The following is a 16,990-nucleotide window of genomic DNA, read 5'->3' on the forward strand; positions in this document are numbered from 1 at the left end:
CTTCCCAGTTTCTGGGGCTGGGACTGAGGCGTGAAGGGGAGGGAGAGCGAGGGAAAGGGAGGCCTCCTGACTTGTGTTTTATATATTATCATCCCACATTGGCTTTGGAGGGGTATTGTAACGCCCAGGGCTTCTCCTTCTTCTCCTCTTTCCTTCCTTCCAAGGCTAACGAGCAGCCAAAATGGAGCCTGGATTGAGGAGGACCAAGGCAGAGGAAGGGGGTCTCCAAGAAGAAGAGGAGGAGGAGGAAGAGGTGGACCCCCGCATTCAGGTGAGGAAAGGGCCATATGTGCCTCCATTTGCAGGAGAAGGGAAGGAAAAGGAGGAGAGGGTCTGAGAGAGGACCATTGCACCATTGCAGCGCCCCTGCAGAGCAGGCGTTGTGTTGTTGTTGGGTGTGTTTGTGGGCATGGGTTGTGTGGTCAGGGTTTGGGGACCACAAGGGGTGTCCTCCTCACCAAAAAAAGGGAGGACCAAAGGGAAAGCTCAGAAGAACACTGCTGTCAAAATGCATGCAGCCTCTTAGGCATGCTCAAAATGGAGGAGCTTTTGGGACTCCTTTCCTGGAGAGAAGGTGGGCATGGAGGACAGGTCCTGGAAAAGCCAAGTGTAGGGAGTGACCAAACTACCAGCTAAAAACCATTCATATATAGATGCTTCTCAGCCCTGCTCAAAATGGAGGGCTTTTTGGAATCCTTACTGGAGAGAAGGTGGGAATGGAGGACAGGTCCTGGAAAAGGGAAAAAAGGTAAGAAGTGACCAAAATAAAAGCCAAAAAACCACTCATATCAATATAATGCTTCTCAGCCCAGCTCAAAATGGAAGAGCTGTTGAGATCCCTCCTGGACCAAAGGTGGGCATGGAGGACAGGTCCTGGAAAAGACAGATGTAGGAAGAGACCAAAAATAAAAGCTAAAAACCATTCATATAAATGTAATGCTTAGTTTTGCTCAAAATGGAGGACCTTTTGGAATCCCTCCTGGAGAGAAGGCTGGGAAATGAGGACACGTCCTGGGAAAGGAGGGCATTTGGTCATCCTGGTTGCATTGCTGGGAGGCTTTTATGGGATTTATGTGGGGATAAAGGAAGGAGCAGGCGGGGGTCGGCCTCTCCTTATTGTGCTTCTCTGCAGATATCTCTCTTTTTCTCCCCTTTTTTCTTCCTTTCCTTCGCCTCCCAACTGCCTTGTAATTCCACAGCATGGGAATGGTGCATGTGCATGATTTCTCTTTGCCCCTCTGCTTCTCCTTTTTATTATTTAGAAAATATATTTATTAAACATTTATGCTTACACTCACATGGACGTTGGCACACTTGAAAACTGAAAACACATAAATCCTACCTATCCACAAAACATACATTTATAAACAAGATTGAGAGACACCTAAACCTAAAGATATTAACATACAGTACTGCAACTAAATTAATATTCCATCCGTACCTTCCTAGCCTTCTCCCCTTTTTTATACTACCACCCAGTTCCTTTTTCCTACTTGTCTTTCTTTCTACTTCTCCTGTGTCTCCTTTTTGTGGCCATCATTGACTTCATGGAGGCAAGGAGGGCTAGCTTGAACCCCCCCCCCCATTAAACCAGATACGTTCCCCCATCATTTCTCTTGCAAAGGTTGCTTTAGAAATCGACACCCCTTCCTCCTTCAAAGCGTGGGTGGGTGTTACATACCCAGAGTGACCAGATGTCATGACCACAAGAGGATAAGGCACCGCAAAGAGTAAGACATTCAAGATAAATGTAGGACACGACCAAATAAAAGCTAAAAACACAAATATACATATAAATTCATGCTCCTTAGGCATGCTCAAAAGAGAGGACATTGTGGAATTCTTCCCAGACAGAAGGTTGACATGTAGGACATGCCCTGGAAAAGGAGCATATATGGTCACCTTTTACAAAGCAGACTCTCCCCAACTACTCCTTTGTTTTTCTCGTGTTGGCAGTCTTTCTAGTTGTTGTTGGCAGGTCACCTTTCTGTCTCCTCAGCTGTTAAGGACAGTCTTAGAAAGGCTGGTCCAAGATATTTTGACTCCTGAGGTGCAGCAGTAGCCATTGGCTATCCCTGCCCATCCAAGGCAAGGTGCCTAGGAGGACCCAAACCCAGTCAAGGTGTTTGGGAACCTTGTTATTGTGTGCCCTCAAGTCGTTTCTGACATATGGCAGTCCTAAGGCATAGGGTTTTCTTGACAGGATTTGTTTAGAAGGCTTTGCCTTTGCCTTTTTCTGAGGCAGAGAGCGTGTGACTGCCTCACCCAGTGGGTTTCCATGGCTGAACAGAGAGTCATTTCGGCACTATAAGGCTGGAAATCTCACCCAAGTCCTCTCCCCTTGCCCATTTAGCAACAACACGGTGCCAGTTATTTGCTGATCTAGTGTGACATTTAAAATCTGCTGCATGAGGCATTTGCCTCACCTTGCCTAATGTCAGGGTTGGCCATGGGAGCTGGAGTTCTGATGGTAATAGGAAGGACAGAATAGGACTGAAAAGATGCCAAGTGTAGTAGGCTGCACAAACATTTTGAGATGTCCCAGCTCTGTACACCCACTGGGTGACCTTGGACAAATCACAACTCTCTCAGCCTCAGAGGATGGCCATGACAAACCACCTCTGAACAAATCTTGCCAAGAAAACCCCAAAATGGGTGCGCTTTAGGGTCGCCATAAGTCAGAAATGACTTGAAAGCATACAACAACGTATATATGTGTGTATGCATATAGAGAAGGCAGACGGAGACTTCTGTATCTCTTGGAGTACTCTGTAGTGTGTACACTTGAAAACTGATACAGGTGCCAGTGTGGTGTTCAGTAGTTGTTTGAGCATTGGACTAAGACTCTGGATAGCAGGGTTCAAATCCCTGCTTGGCCATGAAAACCCACTGGGTGGTCTTTGGCAAGTCACACTCTCTGTGTGTCAGAGGAGGGCAAAAGCAAACCCCCTCTGAACAAATCTTGCCAAGAAAACCCTGCAGTAGGTTTCCCCCATAAGTAGGAAATGACTTGAAGGCGCACAACAACAACAACGCAGGTGTGGTTAAAGCCCAGGGTGCATTACCAAGCGATGCTCCTTTTCCGAACCTTGAGAATGAGGGGTTTGGAAGGGAACTTGAAGGTGTTTAGTTCAGTATGCAGCTCAGGGTGGGATCTTGTTCCATACTAATTAGTTTATTAATCCAAAACAGCAACAACAAAATGGTTAATGAATGAGAGAAGTAACCTCTCATCCCCCCTCTTCCCATCCTATCTCAGATAAATTGTCCAGTTTTGTTAACCCTGATGCAGTCCTGTTATGGAGAGGTCAGTGTGTATTAGCTTACGATTGTGTGCTGATTCCTATTTCTGCCAGTTTGGGCTGAAGTTGTTAACAAGTCTTGTTTGGGGTTTGGTCATATCATAGCTGTGGTTGCTGGTGATTAGGAGGACAGGGCCTTTTGAGTAGCAGCACCTGAAGTGGAATTCCCTTCTTTAGATGTTTGTGTGGCCTCCACATTAGACCTCTTGCCAAGCTGTAAAAATGGCTTTATTACTACAAATTAAAGGGTAGTTTTGTTTTTATTTTTTTATGTTTGCTGCTTTATCATTAGTGTTCTTGCTACGTTTAATTTTGTTAATGACGATTATGACTGGTGTGTTGGGTTTGTTTTCTTGTATCTTTGTATTTTTAAATTTGCTCTTAGTTTGTAAGGTTTGGGGCTGGAAAAATGGCTCAGATTTAAAATTAGAAATAAAATGTAAAATACTGCATGCCTTTCTCTGGTGTACACATATGTCCCTTTGAAAATAATAATGATAATAACGATAATATTCATACGCTGTTCCAGTAAAATTGGTGAGGCTTACCCTCTTCTTGTCAGTTTTTTAGTGGGGCAGATGGGGTAGGGAGGAAGACTAACCAAGAAATGTTATTTCTGTAGAAGTCTATGGTCAGGGGAAAAGAAAGGGATCATGCAGCATGCTGTTTACTGGGGAATAAAGGACCTTTCTGTACAAGGAGGAAAAGCTGAAATGTGAAAAAGCCATTCTTAAATGTGTTCAGATCAGTGAGGCTGGAGAAAGCAGTGAATGGAAGGTTATAAATGGTCTTCAGCTAGAACCTGTTAGATCATGTCACACAAAAAAAGCGAAGATGTGAACTGTAGTTTTAAATTCATCTTCCTACATGGCTGTCAAATGTTCTTCCAAAAACCTGAAGCCTGTGGATATGGTAAAAGACAATATAAATGTGCCATAATACTGCTTTCCTCTCTACTTCTCCTATTTCCTTGGTCCATTATCCTAAACAGGCTATAGATTATACTGAATATTAGTGGGTAGTACATTGGATTAAAGTGGCAAGAGACAAGGTCAAATTCCAACTTGCTGTGTGATTTTGAACCAGTCACTATCTCATGCTAACCTACTTTGCAGGGCTGTTGTTAGGATAAAATGAGGGACAGGGGAGAGAACAATGTGCACATACCTGAGCTTCTTGGAGGGGTAGTAGGTTAAAGTGTAATCTAATAATTTTGGGCTTTAATTTTAAAATATTGCACATAAATTATAAAAGTGGGGAAGAAAAAGAGACAACACTGAAAACTAGAATCTTAATAAATGGAAATTTGGTGCATTCTCAAACTCTGATTTTTCTGTAACTGGGCAGAAGTCTAGGTCTCTTATAAAAATGTTTGGTTGGAGCATTCTGGGATGTATATAGCATTAAAAAACTTTTTAAAGTTCTGCACGTGATTCATAATGAAGAGGTAAAATTGAACTTAAAAATTGAATAATGTTAGAAGTTAAACTAGAAAGTACTGATACATAACCTTAAAAAGTGTCCAAAGTCTGTCTTCTTTTGCTTGATTGCCACAGAAGCCTTAATGCAGTAAAAGTTCAGCCTTGCTTTCAAATGTCTTCCATCCTTCTGTTTCCATTTAACATTCCAGCTGGGGCCCCTGTGTGAAATGCCAGATGACACTTAATAACCCGACTCTTTCCCAGTACTGTCAGTGTCTTATTTCTCAACATGTTCTCGTTCTTTTCTTGGCTTTCTTCCAGGGAGAACTAGAAAAGCTGAATCAATCTACAGATGATATTAATCGGAGAGAAACCGAGCTTGAGGTACTGTTTTTTCCTTGTTGCTTTGTCTGAGCTGCATTCTTGTGTGGAATTTTGCTGTACATTTTATTTTAAAAACATTTTTGGTAGGAAATGTTATTCATTTCCATTTTTGTGTTACCTACTAAAACATTCCTAAGAAACCCTGAAATTATATATATAATATATATGTTTACAAGAGTGTCTGCATGGCTTAAGCCAGTGGATAAAGCAAAAGTAGGTCATACACATGTCTTGCTCAGTCACTGAAATGGAATGACATTACTATGTATAGTGCTCCAAATTCCGTTAATCCTCTGATGTATCCTACACCAAGAGATAATACATAGCAATCAAAATGGTAATTAATCCTCCATATAGGTATGCAAACAGTGCTTTTGAATTTCTTGCAGTTCCTTCACTGCCATTTCCAGGATTACCCAACCATACTTAAGAATGCAAGAAATTAGAGAAACACAGTTGTTTCATCCACGTAATGTACGCTCTTACTATCAAGGAAAATTCTCAGAGCAGCAACCATGTTTGTTTTAACCCTACTTCATTAGAGGTTGTGTACCTATACTACAAGGTTACTTTCACTGTCACAGCTCCATGGGATTTGTAGTTTGGGAAGACAGTTAGAATTCCCTGCTGGAGAGCTCTAGTGATATAGTTCATATACTCTTTGGCTGTCCCCATTTGGCAGGTACAGTCCTGATTAATCCTCTGTTGTTCCACTTTTCAGTGTGAAACTGGCTAGGAGGAATAGCTCATTGTCTGGACCCAAGATTCTACTTTGTTCCTCCCAAATGACCCAGGGTTTTTAATGGCCTTATAAATCTTGTCTTGTTTGACAACAACAAATTAGGATTATAGGTTCAGTTGGCATAATAAACTAACCCTTCCTGGATTTTTACAGCACGCCTGCATTATAGGAAGCCATGCCAGTAAAACTCCTTTCGAGCCCTGGAAAGAGTAATGGGGCACAGGCCTGTGGTGCGCATCCTGCGGTGTGCCACGTGCACAAGCCCCATTACTTCTACTGGGGCTTGAGCATACGTGTTTTTTCCCTTATGTGGGGTGTGTGTGTGCGTCCGGAACAGATCCCTGTGTAAGGGAATGATGCGCTGTACTTACTTTTGCAAACATTTGTTTACCATCTCTCAAACCACCAGGGATGGTTTTACCCACTTACATAGCGGGGAAAGGGAAGTGGAAGTGAATGGGCTTCATGTATCAGCACACTGGTTCCTCACAGTAAGGCAAGAATCCTGGCTTTTCACTATCTATATACTTTTACCTGATGCTTCCCCCAGCCCTAAAAGGTGCCCAAGGAAACATATCCTTGGCCTTCCCTCCCTCCACCATCATCCAGAGGGAGAGAAGGTCAGGCCAGCTCCATCAGGCCTTTCCTGAAAGAAGAAGGTCCTTCCTCCATCCACCATCCAGAGGGAGAGAAAGACAAGCAAGATCCATCAGGCCTTGCCTGAAAAGAAGAAGGCCCTCCCTCTAGTCCATCTACCATGGTCCAGGCCTCCTTGGAGAGAAATTCTGCTGGATTTCCCCCCTTCCCACTGCCATTCCTTCTTCTTTTGTGTCTTGACTCTTTAGATTGTAAGCCTGAGGGCAGGGAAATCTCTAATTAACAATTTGTAAGCCACTCTGATAACCTTTTGGCTGAAGAGCAGGGTATGTATAATTATAATTATAATAATAATTATTATTATAAATTAAAAACACAAACAGAAGAGTAAATGAAGAACACATAAAATGAAGTATGTTCAGTGTGGGCTATGGGCAGCATTCTAAGGTGTGTGAGTCTTCTACCATGCCTCAAAAATGTTTGGATGGAAAAGGATACACCCTCATTTCCCCCTCAATGTCCATTTAACAATCCTTGTCTTGCTGTGCTTGCAGAATGGGTTTAGTTGCTTGGTTTTTGTCTAGTTGATCTAATAGCTTGCAGCGGGCTTCAAGCGTGCTTAAATGCAGAATGTAACCAACCCATATGGGTATTTGCTGGAAAAGATTTATATTGTTTATTTGTTAATCTATATACTCAATCAGTTTGCCTACGGTACAGAAATGAAAGGTAAAAAAATCTGCAATTTTTTTTCTAAATGGAAAATGTTTCCATACTCCCTTCTGCCTGCAGATCTCTTTCTTCTCAATCAGAAATACAAATACTGTAGTCAAGTCAAACACAATACAAGCTAAGTTGCCCATGCTCACAGTCTTACATCCATCTTTTACTGAAATAGAACATTCCATTAGTTGTACTGATTCAGACTTTTTTTCAGCTTGAACTGGAACTGGTAAATAGTGCAAGAGTGAAGCTGAAGGTGCTACAGTTATACTTCAGCAAAAGGTATCAAAGACATAGCTGGATCAGTATGCAAAGGGATCTTGTAGCACCTTTAAGACTGAAAGAAGTTGGTAGCATATGCTTTTGTAGACTTAAGCCTGCTTTGTCAAACGCTTATGCAACCATCTTCTTTCTACTGGAGCCTTCTACGAAAGTTTATGCTATCAACTTTTTCCTCACAATTAATATCAAAGATGCTGCAAAAGAAAGTTAGGCTGTTGATGTAAGATATATCACATACATATCTTTAGGTATGTGTCCTAAAACAATGTTCGTTCAGGTTTTAGTTGGGTTTGTTTAATAAAATATAAGGGGAGTTTATGCAGTTCTCTACCTTATTATAAATATTTGAGTGAAATAATTTCCACATAAAGTTTTCAGTGGATTTGAATGTAACATGTAAGTCAAATATGCTAAATCAGATACAAATGTTTAGAGAACTGGAAAAGTTTACAGAACATTTCTCAGTTCTGTTTTTTCTAGACTATCCACATCACTACTACTGTATACAATAGCTAAAACAGTATCTCCAAATAGTGATGATTTTTAAAGCAGTAGATCTCTAAGTGTCCTACGTCTGACAGATGGAAGCATGTGATAACATTTTGTTTGTCAGGAAAACAACATGGCAACTGTACAGACAAATTTAGTTGATGTGTAATATGTACAATTTTATTATCTGCCTCTCTTTATACCCTCTTCTACATACATCTGTTCCATTTGTTCCTGTCCATCTTAATTTATATGTGCTTCCCCACCCTGTTTTGAAAGAGGAGTTAATATAGTGTTTGCTGTCACTTGACATTTAAACTTTCATTCTCATCCTCCAGTTGACTGTGGTCATTGTGTCAGACATAGTTGTCAGTAACTTGCCAAAGGGTTAGAGGTAATGGGGGGGCACTCTATCCATTTCAGATAAGAGGTCTCTAATATGGCCTCTGGGTACTGATCATCACAAAGGGCAATTGAGGACATGTCTGTCTGTAGTTTGGAGACAGCAGGAGGTTGTTTTTGTCTGAAAGGACAGTGATGTGGAGGCACTATTCTGTTGTTAATGTGCCTTTAAGTCATTTCCAACTTACAGCAAACCTTAGGCAAACCTATCACAGGGTTTTATTGGCCAGATTTGTTCAGAGGGATTTGCCTTTGCTTCCTTTGAGGTCTCTAGAGTCATAGTCCAATGCCCAAAACACTACACCATACTGGCTCTCACTCTACATTCATGGGAAGATAAATAATCAGAGGTGACACATAATCTTGCTTAGCCTTGTATTTGGTAGCCTTATGTGACTTTAAGAATTTTATGAATGTGAATATGTGGGTTCTCTCAGTTCTTCTTTCATATTGGTCTGCTTGGTTCCTGTGCATTGAGTTCTTTCATCTCTCTTCCACCAGTCTGTTTGACAGAGAGCTGGGTTTAGAAAACTTGATTTTCCTTTAAGCTGCTTCTTTAAAAAACAAAAACAAAAAACAAGGCTGTTCTTGCTATTTGGCATTAGAAATAGTTGTCTGTTATGGTCTTTTTTAAGACCTCAGAAAAATTTATATACACACTATGGTTTCCAAAGTGGCCATGCTGGTGATGGTGAGAGGGTGTTCCAGGGAACTGAGGTACTGGTATACGGTTATTTTTTCTCAAGCTCTTCATTCTTTTGGGGGCATAACAGTGAAGAAATGGACCCATCTTTTTACACTTGGCTTCTAGCAAAATCTTTCCACTGTCTTTTGGGCACTTGTTCAAGGACTGCACAACTCGTGTTACCAACCAAATTGAACATACAATAAATATGATGTGTGTTATCTGCTTGGGCGTGCAACACAGTGAGGTGGATTAGCAGCCATTGTGGCAGTTTGGTTAGAATGTTGGACTACAGCAATAGCAGTAGTTAGTCAGATACAGCTGTGTTAGTCTGTAGAATCAGTATGTAGAGAGACCTAGTAGCACCTTTGAGACTAACTAAAAGAAAAAAGTTGGCAGCATGAGCTTTCATAGACTTAAGTCTACTTCCTCAAATGCATTTGGTTTTAGGCATTTTGCTAGTTATGCTAAAGGACAACATGATGCTCTCTTCAAATTGATGTTCAGAAGGTGAATGGACAGCCAGCTGAATTTTACAATTGAATAATGTTTTCTGCCAGATCTAATACAACAGGCTAGTTTAGACCCATCTCCCCCATGTACATGGAAAGCTGTGTGACATAAACCAGTGCTTCATAAGATATATAATGTGTGGGATTGCCTGGCTTTTTTCCCCAATGGGTCAGGGACATATTGGTGCCTTTTAACTACAATTGTTTCTTTCTTTCTGGGAAACTTGCTGTGGACTGGCAACTGATAGCTTGTGGATGAACACTGCCATCATTTTGAGTAGTACTGCCAAACATAGCTTTGCTCATCAACTGAAAGGAACTGCTGGACAGTTCTTGAGGAATAGTTAGGAGGCTACCACTGCTGCCCTCTTTGCCTCATTTGACCTAAAGGTAGAACTGGCCCAATGAGGGGTCAGGTTTCAAATCTCTGCTCAGCTATTAAGGAGCTGTTGCTTAGATTGATTTATTTGTCAGAGTTGTTGTGAAAATAAAATATTGGGATATGTGTGTATGGAGAAGAACCATCTATACACCTATGAGATCATTGAAAGAAATATGAAGTAGAAATGTGGAAAAGTAAAATGTGGGAAAGTAGAAATGTTTTAAATGAATCAAGTACATAATAAATTCTAGTTCAAAGGTGGTGGACAATATTAGGCTTGTTGGATTGCAAGTTGTGAGCAGAATAAAAAACAAGCCTTGCGTATTCTTCCAGTCATTAGTACTCTTGTTTGCCATATAAGAAAAGGGTACCTACCCTGTGTTACATTCCAATGCATGCTGACTGGTTTTGGGCATTTGTCTCAACTTTTGCACACAGCAAGTAATTCCTATATTTAGAGTAACTTGAGATCTTATGTCAGAATCTGAATTCAGCGTATAGTATTGGACACACATGACTGGCACTTAAAGTAGTGTTATGAGAACAAACTATGGGCAGTTTTCATTCAATTAAAACAGTTTCCATAGCAAAGAAGAAACAGGAGAAGGGTGTGGTGCTCTCTTAAAATGTGTCTTTAAAAGTTTGACTAGCAGTCTGTTGAGAGCCAGCATGGTGTAGTGTTTTGAGTGTTGGACTACAACTCTGGAGACCAGGGTTTGGACCCACTGGGCCTTCAGTGAGTCATACACTCTCAACCCCCCCCCCAAAACCCCATGATAGGTTTGCCTTAGGCCAGGTCTACCCCATGATAGGTTTGCCTTAGGCCAGGTCTCCAAAAATCGGAAATGATTTGAAGGCACAACAACAACAACAACATGGTTTTAGTCAAGCATCCTCTACTCTGTAAGGCAATAAATAACATCTTGTCTCCTCCTTGCCCATGCCTTATTGCCCTCTGGAGCAATTGTTGCTGTACCGATGACCTTAGTGGAGTGCTTTGTGGATTGCTGTAGTGGTCTCAGTGAGACAAAGAGAGAATGGATTGTGAGAGGCATTGGACTGTTGATGGTTGCATGTAAATTAATCTGTTTGTTCTTAATGAGCCTTTTTACTTGGTTAAAATCCATAAGTCTGTTGGCTCAGAGTGCCGAGCTAGCATTAATGCTGCAGCAAAGGATTATGGAAGCCCTTGGAGAGATTTTAATTTATGCCTTGTCTAATATTCCTGTTCATGACTGAAGCGCTTGTGAAGGGAGCGCTTTTTAATACCATACTGTTTAAGAAGACTAGCCAGTGTTGCTTTATGCCACAGCCAGCATCATCATCAGGCAGAGTGAGGCAAATTCTCCTTTGGTATCAGAAGCTAGAGGCGACAATGGCAGCTTCCCCCCATCATTCTTCCTGTGTCCCTTGTCCATTCCAGACAAAGCTGTGCCTATAATTTACCCTGTCTTGACCTACACAGGCCCTTGGGGACAGTGGAGGACATGGTCCCCTTATCACTGTTAAAGTAAGATTCAACTGCCCGTCCGGTTTGTTTCTGTGCACAGAAAGAGAGGAGAAGCATGTTGTTCTTTGTATCGGTTGAAAACAATGAGGAGACAAGCTCCACGTGCTCCAGGATGGCCAATTGTTTATTCAGTGTAAAAAAAGCCCAATATGTTTTGGTCACAATGAGAAAGGCCTTCTTCAGGGTCTGGAAACAAATACAAATACACATATATTGTAATTATTAAAAAGACAGGACAACATTCAATGAACTATAACATAAAAATACCTATATTATTCATATCAAAATTATACATACCCTTCAAAAGAAATCAATATAGCACAGTTCTAGCATTTAAATGTGTTTGAGGGGACATGATACCTTCAAAGCTAAACTGTAATAGTTTAGTCCTATTGTAAATTGCCAGATTACCCCCCCCCCCCCCGTGTTTCTGTACACTAATATCCTAGCACTAACAACTTTAGTTCTGGTCCAGAATGGAAGGCTTCTGTGCATTCATCTTCAGAGCATCTCAACAGTTGTATAAGCAGAACGTTGGTCAAGGGTAATTTCCAATGAGACGTAACATTAATTGTGTGGAAGGAATTAATGTGTTCATTTTGTTAAAATTTAAGTAGCTGTTTTGTATGGATATGTGTGAATTGTGGCAGCAAGGAGGCTGAGACAGATCAATGCAGGGAGGAGTTTTTATCCTTTCCTCCTCAGTGGTCCTGATGACCCCCTCTCCAGCTGCTTTTAATACTGGAGGATAAGTTCATATTAATGCATACTACAAGAGCTTCTCTTTCAGGGAAAGTAGTAGATATATGATGATGAGGAGAGGCAAATTTCTCAACCATGCTTGTGCTCCCTTATCCCATAGAACCTTTTAAACTTTTAATAGTGCTAATTAATTATTTACACACAATTTATGTCACATGTAGTTTGATCTTCAAGTTGTTTGGAAGCCTTTCAAGATTCCAAGCTTTCCTAGCAATGATGCCTGTTGCAGATGAAAACTGCTGTACTTGTCACATGAGATTATATCCCCAAATTCTGTGGACAGAAGCGCTAAGTGATAGCCTTGCCACAAGAGACTACTAGGTTGTGTTTTTTTTTTTAAACTGCAAGAGACATGAACTCAGGCACTTCTAGGTATATTTGGTGACCCGTGCTGTTTGGTGATTTTCTCCACTCCACCTCTGCCATGGCCCCAATACCATCTCCCTTGACAGATTTCACATGCCACATAGAATCAGGCTTTATCCACAACAGTGCTTGCGCACACAATTCATAGACAAGAAAAATGGTGCACAGAGATAAAAATAGATATTGCCACTTCTGCAGGATGTTGTTCCAGACCCTGTTCGTAAAGAATGTTTTGAGTAAAATGATGCTTTTTCTTTCTCTGCAATGTTTTGCATGAACAGGTGAAGGAGGGGGGTTATGCAGGGAGTTAGTTCAGCTAAACTGTCCTCACTTCTCCCATGCATGTTTGGCCAGGAAGGGCACCACATCTGCCTCCCAATGGCATCCCATACCAAGGTGTGCCAAAAGAGGCCCCTCCCTCCCTGCCCCGCATGGCTTTACTCTAAAGTAAAGCCAAAGGGGACAGGGATGGGAGGATCGCTGGACCTTTACCCTCACTGCCTTGCAAAACTTTAAAATCATGCCTTTCAGGGTAAGGCAGGGATGGGAGGATTGGGCCTTCTCCCTCCCTGCTGTGAGCCATAATACATGGCAGGGAGGTGGGGGCACTCTCTGGGTGTCACTCCTCCCTTTGGTGGTGTCACCCTGTGCGGTAGGCACCACCTAGTGACACTACTGCTGCTTCCTGCCAGTTAGGTACATTGAAACATTTGTCCTACGTCCCTCCTTTACAGATTGGAGTATATGGTGTATGTGTGATTTAGCTTCCCTCTAACATATTCACCTGAGCCATTTCCCTAGTGAGAGACGTCTAGTTGCCCTTAGGGACAAAAGGAACCAGCAGGGCACAAGTTTCATATGCAGTGGAGCTGGCATGTCTGGCATATTGGTGGGAGCAATATGGAGTGAATTATCTGGGAGTGGTAAAAAATGCTATCTGGTTATATTACTGGTTGCTGGGTAGGCTTCTGTTGGTAAACAAACTGAAACAGAAGTCTTCTCCAAAGTTTGCACTCAACTGTGTCTCAAGCCTCTCTGAGCTCTTGACACAAAACATGCAGGGACAGCAGCAACACACTCCTGTTCATAGTTAGCACAGAGGGCAACCATATGTCTTGCCTAGTTCAGGCAGTGCAAGAACCTGAAGGCATTAGAACATAAATGCTGAGGTCTGAGGGAAAGGTAAAAGGACAGAAAAGCACTGAAAAATTAAGAGGCATCTCCCACGTAGGTGGGAACAGAAGTTGGAAATGTTGCTACTTTGGACTACAGCTCCTAGAATCCCCCAGCTAGCATGGACTAAGGATGCTAGCCCAAATCTCCCCCCCCCATGCTTCTAAGTTCTGGGTGGGAAAGGACTTGGGACTTCCATGGAAAGTGTTTCAAGCTGCTTACTCTATTAACAGACATCTCCGTGTTGCAGGATAGAGATATGCCTTTGGACTTCTGACCTGATGTTGCTCAAACCTGTGTTAAAATGTTGTGGATATTTGAAGCTTAGCAGTGTTTGTTTGGACAGAATACAGTGGTTCAGGATTAATAGTTGAGAGCTTTTAAGATGGATCTGGGAGAAAAAAATATCAGGGCTGGCCTTACCATTAGGGAGACAGAGGTGGGCACCTTAGATGGCAGATGCTGGGTGGGGGCAGGAGTCGGGAGTGTTGGTGAATTGTTAGAGACCAGAGTTGTGTGTACTAGTAATGTCCTCTCCTGAATCCTACGAACTGGCTTATTTTGTTTCTCACATTAAAGTGATTCCTAAATGCTAGTCTGGTTGGCTTTTGCATGTGGAGTGGAGGAGGGCATGGATGCCATATCTTCCCTTACCTCAGGCAACAACATTTCTTGGGTCCAGCCCAGGTAGAATGGAGTGGGAGAACTGGGACAAAAGTGGAAGTTGTATACCTCAGAACGGGCTTTGTGTATGCGGGTGGCTTTTAAAAAAATCTTCAAGGAATGGCTAGAAGCCTTGAGTGAACAGAACATATGTTATGAGAGCTCATCATTTTGGAATCCAGTGTTCTTGCCAACAGAGAGGGATAAAGTGATTATGTGTGTCCATGCACACGTAGTCAGGTGGGTCTTCCCCCAGACCAGTCTGTGTTGCTGAAGGAGACTATGATGGACAAACATAGGATGCAATGTCTGTGTGTCACACAACAAGATAGTCCCACCGAATTCTCCCACATTGAATCAAATGTAGATTCTTTATGGAAGTTGCCTGAAACATATGGCTTATTTCTGAGTGGCCACAATAGAAGACCAGTCAATGCTCTAAGTCAGGAGTGGGCAAAGTATAGCCTGCGGGACTGAGGGTCCACTGGTGCTGCCTCTCACTGGGATTTTGTTTAAAAGGAGGATTTCTGCTCCTGAAAGTTTTCAGCATGTCCCTTACCTTTCTCAAGGCCATCCACTAATCCCTCCAAAAAACCAAAATTTCAGATCTGGAAGTAGATTTCTGGTCACTTCCAGTTTTGATTCCCCCACCCTTTTAATCCCCCCTCCCAGTTTATGGGCTTGTTGAAGCTCACTATGGTGTGAAAATTTGGCCTACCCACAACTCCAAGAGTTGGCCATCCCTGCTCTATCTGTGAGATATCAACTCACCAGAAAATGAATCTTTAAAACTGATGTAATCTTTGCAGAAAGAGTTTTAAAGCACCCTTGGTTTAAAATTAAATTGATTTTAATGCTGTGTAATCCCATTAAATTGGTTTCTTAACTTGCTTTATACGCATATGTTTATGGATAAAAGCGAGACTATTTTTGTGGGAACTTGTTCCAAGGAAGGCCTGCCTGGAAACAAAAAGGAACAGAATAAGTCATTGTTGATGGTTTTAAGAAACAGAATGCTGTAGTGATGAAGAATGAAAGGAAGTATCAAATTGCCCATTGATCTAAGACAGCTGGTCAAGTGCAGAGAGGACTGCTGCAGAGCAGCTGTGACCTCAGGACGAAATGACTCTAAAACACTTATGGGGTGCTTCGCTAGAATGTGCTACACCCCCACCCCACGAGGATGTTCTGGTGTCTGGCAGTGCAGTGCAAGGCAGAAATTGAGGTGTAACTTGTAGATTTTCCTTGCATAACTTGGACTAGTTGTCATGATTTGGAAAACTTAAGAACCATCTGGACAAAGAATGTTTTTTCTTGTCTGGTTAGCCTTTGTATTATATATACACAGAAGTAAGACAAACAACTTTTATGGACTACGAATCACTCAGGCGGGTTATAGATTGCCGCTTTGAGGCGGTCTGCCGCCGCCACCACTTCCTCCGTGCGGGAGCCATAGCAGCCACACCGTACGGCTCCCGCGCGGAGCAAAAAAGGAGCTCCAAAATAGAGCTCCTTCTTGCGGCACCTCTATGATGTCGCGAGGTGCCGCTGGTGCATTCGCAACGTCATAGGCGCTGCGACACGTCTGGATGCTATGTGTCTGATACGTAAACATGGCGGCCCCCATGTGGAAGGGGCGCCGCCATGTTGTACGTATGGAATACGTACTAGGGTTAGGGGGGTGCAGAAGCACTGCCCCTTCCTAACCCTAATACGTATTCCATACGTATTTTTTGGCGGTCTGTAACCCGCCATAATCTGCTTCCCTCCTCAGCCAAGCACAGTCACTTGATAGCTGTTGTTGAACAATAGAAATTGGAAGTTTACATCTTCAGTGTGAAACCTGAGAAACCAGCACAGAAACAGTTGTCGCTTTGGATGTCCTGTGACAGAAACAAAGGTTGTCATACCTGCCTCAAAAGGAGAGGCTAGTGAGAAAATAATGAACTGGCATTCATTTGCAGATTAGATGTGATACAGTGGACTTAACTGAGAGTCAGAGCAGCTAGTTCGCCATCAAAGGTCGTTGGGCTTCATTAGGATGTTCATGTAAACTGTTCATCACAAGTTTGGAGTGGATCATCCTTGCTTTGACTGGTGCTCTTCCTGAATGGATTTTGTTTTCATTGGTACCTCTTATGGTAACATTTTGAATGGCATAACCATTTCTGTCACTGAATATAAAGCATCTCCTCAATTACTTCTGCCTGTGGTTATAGTACCTTTAGCTAAACAATTTCTGCTGTAAACAAACAAAAAACACTTGTATGAGGAGCCAAGGGCCTAAATATCCTAAAGGCACCAGATCCCATCCTGGCCAGTCCTGGTTAGTACTTGGATAGGAAACCACCAACAAATACCTGGTGATGTAGGATATATTTCAGAGACAGAAAATGGCAAAACTACCTTTGAGTATCCTTGCCTAAGAAAATCCTATGAAATTCATGAGGTTGGCATAAGTTGGCAGGAGACCTTAAGGCACACACATGGAACCAAGTGACAGAGAATGAATTGTGAGTGCTAACAGCCAGTTTGGTCATGGCAACCCAAGGTTTTAAAAAATTCTGGCTTATTGCTGTGTAGGAATATAGCCTG

At 42.2% G+C, this 16,990-nt stretch overlaps 1 protein-coding gene across 1 annotated transcript in view; it reads left to right on the top strand.

The window, feature by feature from the left end:
- SH3BP5 (SH3 domain binding protein 5) overlaps nt 1–16,990 on the top strand; it is a 49,476-nt gene continuing 32,486 nt past the window's right edge. Inside the window, exons 1-2 of the mRNA XM_042474105.1 lie at nt 1–271; nt 5,045–5,107. Of these exons, the coding sequence (XP_042330039.1) occupies nt 182–271; nt 5,045–5,107 (153 nt within the window). The 5' untranslated portion in view covers nt 1–181. The remainder of the gene's footprint in view (nt 272–5,044; nt 5,108–16,990) is intronic.

The sequence above is a fragment of the Sceloporus undulatus genome, chromosome 6, assembly GCF_019175285.1.
Source record: "Sceloporus undulatus isolate JIND9_A2432 ecotype Alabama chromosome 6, SceUnd_v1.1, whole genome shotgun sequence".
Classification (NCBI taxonomy): Eukaryota; Metazoa; Chordata; class Lepidosauria; order Squamata; family Phrynosomatidae; genus Sceloporus; species Sceloporus undulatus.